Here is a 10,784-nt window from a genome sequence, read left to right as displayed (position 1 = left end):
ATTTAAAAAGTAAGACTGCCTTGTATGCCATCCCCAATTAGGGAGGAGGCATTAATGGATTAAGACTAATAATAACATGACCCTAATAAAATCCTAGGAAGAGCCCTTTAGTAGTTTGGTTATGATAGAATGCAGTGGAAAAGACTACTACCTAAAAGATGAGTTGGACTGAAATTCTTCAGGTAGGAGATAATAGAGGTTTAAACTAAGATAATGGCAATTTGGAAGGGAAATGATTTTGAAATATATTTCTGAGGTAGATGTGATAGGATTCGATGACTGTTTGTATGTTGGTAATAAATCAAAAGAAAAATTCAGAATGTCCCTGAGGTTTCTAGCTTGAGCGATTCAATGATGGTTATGGATTAACTAAGAAAAGGATTATTCCAAAAGGGGCATGTTTGAAAGAGAAGATAAAAATGTTGTTTTTAATATATTTCATGCCCTTCATTATTACGTCTGAACGAATATATCCAGCAGACACTTGGAAATATATGGACAGAAATGTTTGTGTACCAGTAAGACAATATTTTGCTACTTTGGTAGCAATTTTGAATTGTCTGACTTTCTGATTTGTGGTCATATATATTCAGAACCAGCTTCTAAGTTCAGAAATAAGTAAATCAGCCTGGGAGACTGAAAGATTGTTCACAAAGTCTCTGGACTAAAAACATAGTATGTATGCCTGTTGGCTCTGACATAAAGACATAAATTTTACACCTATTAAAATTTAATGAGCTTGAGTATCTATCCCTGAGACCTGTGTCACTCATGCCATACTTCATGAAGAGCTCTTACAAGAATCAAGGTTGTACAATAGAGGAATATATGAAAATAAAGGAAAGTATATTCCCTTAGAAACATGTTAAATAACTGATATTGAATGAAATGATTTGTGTAAAGACAATTTATCAAATGCAAATTGCTACAAATATGTGCTATGGTTTTAGTCACTCTAGGTAAAACTAGTCATCCATAAATACCAAGAGAATAAGACATTTTCTACCTTCACATAGTTGCAGATATTATAAGAACTAAGAAGGAGTGGTTTATCCTGGGAGAAATATATGGGCAGCTAAAGCACTGGAAGCTTTTAGGGGCTTTAAAACCCATCAAGCCCAATGGGCTATAGAGTGAGAACTTAGCACATGGGGCCACCTTTATTTTTTTAATTTTATTTTACTTTAAATGGAAAATAGTAATTGTACATTTTATAGGAAAATGTGATCTTTTCATATATGTATACATAGTGGAATAATTAAATCCAGCTAGTTAACATATCCATCACCTCACTTACTTAATTTTTGCAGTGAGGACATTTGAAATCTACCATTTTAGCAATTTTGAGATAAACAATACATTATTAACTATGGTTACAATGCTATGAAATTGAACACTAAAACTTATTCCTAATGTGTAACTGAAATTTTATACTCTTTGACCAACATTTCCCCTTCCCCATTCACACTCCCAACCCCCAGCATCTGGTAAGCACCGTTCTACTCTCTACTTGTGTGTTTTCAAACTATTGGATACAGAGGAGAGAAAATTTAGGGGGAAAAAGAAATAAGAGGAGACTTTAGGTTTATTTCCTCCTGGAGCACAAAGATATTAAAGATGAAAGAACTTTAAGAGAATAAAGGTGGCATTTTTCTAGAAGTAAATTGTATATTTGCTTGAAGGTGGGCTAACCTCTATTCCTCTAGTGAACTGAGCTTGTCCTTCAAGTTGCAAGTGAGATGTCTTTTTCTCCAGGAAGCATAGAACCGTCTGTGCTTTAAACCCCCAACTATCTGTCAAAGCTAACAATTTGTCCATGGGAAAAAAAAATCTGCCTCATTCTGAGTTCTGTATTAAACCCTAGAGATATAGCAACCAGTGCATTCTCAGTAGCAGGATATATAATTATTCTTCCTCATTTCAGTATGCTGGGTGATAGGAGCAAGGACTTTAATGGGACTGTAAATATTGTAGGGGCTCTGACTTTGGGGTTAGCTTGGTCAGGGAAGTACAGGTGGTAAGAAGTAGGATAAGATTTCAGTGGGACTTTGTCTTCTTAAGGTGGCAAAAAACCCTACGTCTAAAAGTAGTAAAAGGAGTGAAACTTTGGAGGGTAGAAATGGAGGTGAGGCCTAGCTGATGCCATGGTTCATATATAAAAGATGTTCAGTTGTAATGACACTTAGAATTCAGGGATGTTCTATAATAGTAAAGTTGAAAAAATTAGATTGATTGAGACTTCAGAAGAAATGTTTTATTTCAAATAAAACTCCATTTCTGGCTTATGATTTTATAGATATTTGTGGAAGCTTAAATCCAAATATTAAACCTTGCCAAGAACAGTTTCTTTATGTTGATTGACCCATGGAGCACCTCGCATTCTCATAGTTAGCTAGAATTGTAAGCATCTGTGAAAATTGATAGCATGTGTACCATCCTTGATTATACTGACTTCTCCTTTTAAATTAAAAATATGTAGAGAATAATATAAAAGTGTAATTTTATGACATATAATTGTCTCTCTTCCTGAAACTTCTCCAATCGCTTCATCCCACAATGCTCTCAGATTGATATGACAAAAGAGTTGCTGTTATATGTTCGTTACCACCTACTCAACGTGTTCTATAATATAGCCCCATTTTAACTATCAAATCTTATCTCCCAGTAAAGCTGGACAAGAAGTCTGTGCTTTCTTTCTGTGGATTTCTTTCTGTTCCATGAATAGTACTTACCATTTTACTTTCTTACCCTGGGGCTTAGCTGCTACTGAACTCTTACCTTTTTCCTCTATCCCACAAATCCTTCTTGTTATTTAGGGCTGTAATCAAGTTTCACAAAACCTACCCATTATTCCTGCACATAACATGTGTTTCCTTCTTTATCTCTGTACCATACATATTGGCATTTAATTATCTAGCATTTGTAGTGATTTTTAATTGTTTATGATGTGAACACTGTTTTCTCAGTTCTATTAGAACTTTCTTGCTATATAAAGTATCCTTTTCTATGCCAGACACAAAATTATACCTAAATACTTAATTTAATGCTCCCGTTTGACTAATTAAGATAGATTTTGAGGTGTGTTAATGTTGTTCTGGAACTTCTAAGATCTTTACATACTGCTAATGTCATAAATGGCACGAAGAACCCAAGAGGCATACTCTACTAAATTTTTCGCACAAATATTACACAAAAGATTATGGGTTTCATGCATTTAAAAAAGCATCCAAAAGTGAAGAAATACTCTCCCCATGACAGCATAATGAATTGTTGTGTAATGTACTAAAATGTTTATTAGTTGAGTTGAAATGCATTTGTGGTTATTGTAGCTCTCTTATTTGAATAAGTGAGAGAAGTTGTCCATGAGGCATAGATAATTCCAAAGATGTTACTAAATATGCCTGGTAATCAAGGAGCTTTAAAATTAGTACAATTGCCTTTCTGGAGCTTCTGCCTCCCATACTTCTAATGTATTAGAACATAAAACAGGGTTCCATGCTTGTGTTCTCAGTTGTACTATCATTCAGTTTAAACCTAGAAACTTTAGAGAAGGATTGCAGGGTAATTGACAGAGGTGTAAAAAATGAACTCTTACATGGACAGTTAGGGTCAGGAGAGGGGACTTTTTGTTTAGACAACTAAAGAACTGAGCTTCAGAATTATTACTATAATCTGGGCATTTTATATTCAAAATGAGTACCATCCCTCCCAATGATTGCCTACTATCTTCATACCTCACATTTGCTGTACATCTCATAATTTAGCTACTCATATGCTTTAAGAGAGAGTTGAATCAGGTGAAACTGGACAAATGCCCAGGTTTGATTTCAGTAATTCATTGACAAAGGGAAGCAGGAGTGTTTTGTGCGTATATCCTCTGTGTGTATGCACACATGCATGCATACGAATGCAAAAGGGAATAAAACTATGCTGATTCCTTTTACTTTACCTGTAATATCTGACAATTTTCTATAATTTTAAATGAGGGAGTCATTTAGCTATGTTTGTGATCGGGGGTAGTTTTCCTCCAAGTTCAAGCTGAAGTGGTGAATTTTCGGTTCAATATCACTTTTCGTCTTTATAATGCTGACAGCTGTCTAACAAAAGAAGCAGCTCCTTGACATTATAATTTTTCAAATAGTAGTTGTTTGCCTCCTTTTGATATATTGGACATTTGATGGTCTTTAAAGACCCTCACACTCACTCCCTAATCTCATATTCTATTTTAAATTATTTTTAGAACTCCATCCACATCGACACCTATCCCTAAGTAAGAGGGCACAATGCTAGTGTTTGCTGGGTGAGAGAGGCCTTTATAACCAAATACATAGGGGTTCAGTTATATATAAATAGCATTTTACATGAATGGCATACATTGGGAAGAACAGAAACAGCTGTATCTGGCAAAAAGGTTAGGTGACTTGTAAGGTATGGGAAGACACTCAGACTAGGATTGTAATTATAGATGACAGTGTCTTGAGTATGTCTGGTGGTGGGAGCAGCTGTGATCCCTCACCCTTACTCCATGGTTAGTGAATTTAAGGAAGTCAGAGACCATAGAATTTGCATGAGGCTGATCCAACTCCTACAGCCATATTTCCAGGATGAACATAAACTGTATTTTCTCCAAAGAGAGTGCAAAGGAAAATAATGTAATGTGGATCCTCCCAACCCTAGGAGAAAATTGTTTACTGAGAAAGAATTGATATACAGTGAAACCACCATCCAGCAATGACAGAATTCTTATCCTTGACCCAGTTCCTTTTCTCAAGGCTAAGGTTCCTAAGTTGTTGGAGGAGGGAGGTGGTTGTGAAGAGGAGGATGTGGAAGGGTTGTCAAGGGGTAGCATTGAAATGACAAGCAATCCTATCCCAGTAAACTTGAAGGTACATGGTGGGTCTCACTCCCAATATTTTTCTGTTTCAGTTTCTTCTGATGGGTCAATTAAGTGGGCTTTCAAATAACCAGAAGAGTCCTATAATTGCTTTCACTTCCTTAGAAGTCCTAACCATCCATGGGACCCAAAATCAAATGATGTCCATTGATGTTAAGCCATTGCAAATAACTGCTACCAGGTGAGATAAACCCACAGGCAGCATTAGGCACCTGAATACCTGAGAGTAGGGCAGCTACTAGCACATGCTTTCCTTGATTGTTAGATTGACTTTTAAACGGTGCAAGCCTGAATATCATATGTTTGCCTATTGAGGACTTGCTTTGTGTGTTATGGCAGGGGCTATAGTATGCTACCAGAGCAGGCCTACTTAGCAAGCAAAAATCTTAGGGATCTTTATCCTTTATAACACAGAAAGAGCTTGTAGTCCTGTCAGGACTCTCAAGATTTCCATAAACAAGGATGGTGTGGACATGATAGTGAGAAGAAACATCTGTGGATTTACCAACATGGTTCCAAAGTAGAAGACCTACAGTCATTGGGTGACCAGCTAGAACACTGTGAGATACAATACATTTCAAAAGATAGGCAAGGAGTGGGAGTGTCACTGCCGCTTCATAGGAAAACCTGAGAGGTTTTATAGTCAACCAGAATTTGAGTGAGCTCCAGTATTTTACCAGAAGTGAACCAAGAGAAAGTAAGAGCACAGATTAAATAAACTGTAGGGCAGGGTTATAACTGGCCTTGGTTTTTCACTACACTGTGATAGGCACTTGGATGTACAAAGAGACTTGATATTTTGGGGGGCCAGAGAAGATATATACCCCTTCCATTTTTGTTTGCTTTTTAGCGTAGGTGACTCTAGAATAAACTTTTGATGATAACAGATACTCAGAAAATATTTTCTAGTTCTTGGTGCACCCATTTTTCCTGCTTCCCAGTGTAACCCTTCCTCCTGGAAGCAGGTTCACTAAGCACACGTAACTAGGAAAAGGCATTCCAGTGTGAATCAATACAACAATTGAGGACAGGAATATCAGCCTGTTTAAACAGATGAACTGAAATAAGAACTGTGTTCCTATCTGCTTGAAAATAACAAAACTAGAGGAAGATTTGCGAACATCTGGCTAGTTCCCGTATTTTGATTTGCACTGACTCTACTATATGTTTCAATGACTGCAGTTGGCAGTTTGAAAAGAAATACTCAGTGACAATTGACAAAGTCAAAATGTTTTTATTTACGCTGAAGTTTAGCAAGTACATTTTTAACAAAGAAGGTGTACTTTAACGTTATGTATAGTAGAACAGGGAAACCATACATATAAGTTTCTAGTCTCTAACACACTACTGCATTTTTTTAAAATTTAAAAGACAAAAAGCCAAGTTGAAATGAGCATAGAAAAGCATCAAATATGGTCAAGTTACTTTAGCCATTAGGATTTAGTTCATATTTTTAAACTGGTCAATCTAATGCAAGAACAAAGTTTACATCATTGCTTTTAAAATGTACATGTGTTTCTTTTTTAATGTAACATAGATTAAATAGCTCCTTCAGTAAACAAAGCTTTGCTGATAAACAAAACTGAAATAACTCCATGTTGAATAGTTTCAGAGATAAACTGGAATCACAAGCATCTTCATTTATGTAAAGCCAGCGAGGACCTTTCAGGCTGAATACAACTGTTGTGCCATTTCTAAACAGTAATAGTTACCTCCTTAAAAAAAAAGAAAACAAATTAGTTCTTATGAAGAGTCATTCTGATACGTGCTTAAAAATACTAAAACTTCTATCTTCAGGAACCTAAAATGATCTGATGTAACAGGCTCAATTTAGCGTTGGTAAAATTTAACATTTCTTAACATTTCTATATTTTCATCTGTCAGTTTTGAAAGATCCTTCAAATTTCATGCTATAGCTTCTGTTCTTCTTTCCACAGCACCGGAGACATTGAAGACTGATAAAGGCTCTTCATGAACTTATTATAATGTCTGTAATAATCTATATTACTTTTTCTTTTTGTATATAATGGTGCATCTGAAATACCATCCCTATGGTTTACCAAAACAGGGAAAAGAGTATCTGGTTATGATCTAAGATAATGACAGCTTTGTACATTTAAAATTTCCTCTCCCGGGTTAACCCTGAGACTGTGTATACTGCATGAAGGGAGACTAGTTTGGAATATCGTTTCAGCTACAGTGTTTAGTCAAACGGGTATCCCTCTAAATGATAGTCATTAAAAGAGCCCATGCCATCCTAGAGTTAGATAACATTTAATTTGGGTGGGTAAAAGTTATTGTTGGAAATTTAAAAAAAAATTTATTCTACCTCTTTTTGTCAAACCTTGTTATTTTCCATAGCAATGGCTTATAACCCGAGTCTCTATTTAGATACATCACAAAGATTGGCTTTTGGTTACAAAAGAAGTAGGAAAAGAAATGTGGATGAATCCATACAAATCCATTACCTGTGCTTGAGAAATACTTAAAGATAATGTTTCTGAGTCAAGTGCTTTATTTTCACATATAATGGAGAGGACATTATCATTGTTGGACTAATATGTCTAATCTAAAATATTAAGTCAATCTGGTCAAAGCTTATTAGGAGGAAAGTATACCCTTTTTTAACCTTGTGTATAGTATCTTTAAAATCTTTATTCTTTCTGTGTATAAGGTATCATGGTGAGTGGCAGAATTTTCTAGATAATACCTCAGAACCAAAAATAAAGATGTAGTAAGGTAATAGATGAATAAAAGATTTGGGGTTTGGGTTAGTCAGACTCATGGAGGGTTGGACTTCATCAGAGGGCAACCAGACATTTTCCCAAGAAGCCCATGGAATTCACTTAAACTTTTCCAGGGACCAGAAGAAAACAAAGCTTGAATTTTTGGACACTGGTAATTGTTCCAACTCCTTTGTGGAGTCTGAGAATATTTACTCTGATGAATTGACCAAATATTTGCTCAGTCCTCCAGTCTACCTCATCCTTTGTATACACAGCCTAAATGTCAAAGGAAAGCTCTTTGACATGAAATGACAGTCATTTTACCAGGATTGAAATTTATACAACATAGCTAAAGCTTAAATCATGCAACACAAATCGTGAACATTACAAACTGGAAAGCAATAGCACACACTATGTCCCCTTAAAAAGGGTACATGAACTCAGCAATGAATAGCGAAAGACAATCACCATTTGTCCTTTAGAAAAATGCAGTTTCTGAAAAATTTCTACTTTTGTTATGTTTATTTCTTGCCTTTATCTAGAGACAGAAATATTTGCCCACATCCTTTATGTGTCTGCTTACAAGGCCTATTAGGAATAGTTCCCATAGCTGCTCAAAAATTGAAAGAAAAACTAGGCTAGCAAGAAGAAAACAATATTAAGTGAATCAACTTTTCTACCAGAATACAATAAATTGAGATTTCATCGTAGTAAAACTTTTTCTCCCAATTTTGAGGACAGTGGCAAAACGGACCCCTGTGTAGCATGTTGTATAATGTTGACACATATTTGGTTACTGTTTTACATGTGCCAATGCTGAATGATCATAAGGAAGATGCCAGTAATGAACTGCTGACACTGATCCTTGGAGCAATCTCAAAGTTTGCCACATTTCAATTTCAAAATGCATTTCAGCTATAATATGAGTGATTTATCACTTAGTAGTAGCTGTCAAAGTAATCTCCTAGATAAACCAAAAACATCTGGAACCATAAACAGAGAGGAGTAGTAGCTGAATTTTAATCCAGACCCAGTGTGCTCGCTTCATTAGGAACAGGAAACAGCTAATTAGTAATGGAATGTTTCATGTTCTTATAAGGGTTTGTTCTTGAGCTCTAAACAGAGATGATCTGATGTGAACTCTGGATGTCAATAAGATTAAAGATCAGGAAGAGAAACTAACAAAGTCTCTCCAGGGGAATGTTACCGAGCTTGAGAACTTAAAAAGAGGGACACACGCTGGCATTTGGGGAGAGCTGACAGAGTTTATTGCTTTGGGATTTATCAGATAGGTAAAAAGGGGAATTTGATACATACAAATGTGACCATTTTTAAAGTAAAAACAAAAGTCCATGTAATCCTTCCTTTAGCACAGCACTGCCTGACACGGGCATATGCCATGACACAGAAGGTCAGTGTGGACACTCCACACTGGAGATGAACCTCTCCTAATCAGTTGAGTTATCTTTACTGGGCCACAAATAGCTGCTCCAAACTCAAGTAAATGTGAGACTTGCCCTGTGGTATATATCCTAAGCCTATGAGCCGGAATAGCTAAAATCATGTGTCATAAACAAGGCAGATATATGGGAAAAGGCCAGAAAAAAATACACATGAGGAGTCCTCATAGTTCAAACAAGGTAAGTTAAACATATCTACTTATTTAAACAAAAGACACTAGTTTATTTTGAAGTAACTTAGTTAATTTGGAAATTCCATTTAATGATGAGACTTTCTTCGATGTTATATTTTTAGTCACCTGTCACTGTTATTTATTTCAGATATTTGATATTAATAAAAGTTTTTATTTGACTTGCTTCAATCCTTCTCCATGACTTATTTCTAATTTGGCATTATTTCACTGAATTGGGCTAAAACAGTATACCTACTCTATATAAGCAGACCTTCTACAGCCCATGAAGAATACCAGAATCCAAATGCTTACGCTTTAGAAAACATTCCTTCAGAGCATGGAATTACTGAAATGTCACATCGATATGAATTAATGTAATATTTTTAAGTGTTTAGAGTGAGTGGCCATTCCGGCAAAAATTGCATGTACTGCCATGAGGAACCTCATTAGAAAATGGATAAAAACTCAGTTGGCTTTTTGCAGAAGATGCTTGGTGCTTCTGTCACATCAGAACTTAATGCTAGGGCAGACGTGAAAACAACACAATGGATTAGATATTGTTTAATGTAAGGAGGGCACTTTAGGAGGAGCATTAAATCTTTTTGATCATTAGAATACCATATAACACATTGGAATGCTGCTCTATTAGATTTTTAGTAGGCATCAAAATGATGATAACAGGTATCTGCCCCCGGCCAATGGTCATATCTCCTCTAAGTAAACAATTAAAAATATTTGAGGCCATTTCCTGGGCAATTCAAGCCAAATGACCCATTTGGTCCTAATCATTTGAACATGTTAGGAATCTGGCTATGTCTAGACCAGAGAGTGAACAGTATAAAATATCCATAATCTCACTGACCAATCTGTCTTTCTCTTTTCTTATGCCTATAGATTTTTCATTCTGTTTGCTTGTTAATAGCTTAATAAAGAGGAAGCAAGATTGGGGATGGGAGGAGAGAAGAAAATAGTAAAGGGGTATTTTTAGCAGCTTGGGTATCTGTTTTTATCATTGCATTCTTTACAAATCAGGAATGTGCTAGTAGAAAGGGGTTAAAGGACTTGCTCCACCATCAACAGTTTGAAGGAAAAACTGGGTGTGGTAAAATCTAAAAACTAGAGCTCCTTATATTTTCTTAGAGAACACTACAGGCCAAGTGTTTCTTTTAGAAATGAGAGCTCCAAAGCAGTGATAACAAATATCGATCATTTGCACAAATGATTTACCACCTGATATAATTCCTGTTAAATACCAGGTCAGACAAGAAGTTATTTCACAATAATTGCAGCTTAAAGTAGGTGTGCCTGCATTTTAATTTGTCTCACACCATTTAGAAATAGCATTTTCTCTGTCTTAAAAATTCTTCCACCTACTTACCCCACTAGGATTCTGTGTGAATTAATGTGATAATGTTTTTGAAGCACTATGAACTCCTTGAAAGAAAGAGGTTAAAGAAGTGTAAAATGTGTTCAGTCATTATTATGACTATCCCCTAAAAACCTGTGAAACCCATTCTCTAGGACATTTTTC

At 35.7% G+C, this 10,784-nt stretch overlaps 1 protein-coding gene across 2 annotated transcripts in view; it reads right to left on the bottom strand.

The window, feature by feature from the left end:
• Positions 1-6,112: 6,112 nt before the first annotated feature.
• DACH2 (dachshund family transcription factor 2) overlaps positions 6,113-10,784 on the bottom strand; it is a 675,532-nt gene continuing 670,860 nt past the window's right edge. For both annotated transcript variants that reach the window (XM_055375960.1, XM_019018988.2), the window contains exon 12: positions 6,113-6,609. In XM_055375960.1, the coding sequence (XP_055231935.1) occupies positions 6,560-6,609 (50 nt within the window). In that variant the 3' untranslated portion in view covers positions 6,113-6,559. The remainder of the gene's footprint in view (positions 6,610-10,784) is intronic.

Source organism: Gorilla gorilla, chromosome X (genome assembly GCF_029281585.2).
Source record: "Gorilla gorilla gorilla isolate KB3781 chromosome X, NHGRI_mGorGor1-v2.1_pri, whole genome shotgun sequence".
NCBI lineage: Eukaryota > Metazoa > Chordata > Mammalia > Primates > Hominidae > Gorilla > Gorilla gorilla.
The sequence above is the reverse complement of the archived record's forward strand: the minus strand, read 5'-3'. Positions and strand labels throughout refer to the sequence as shown.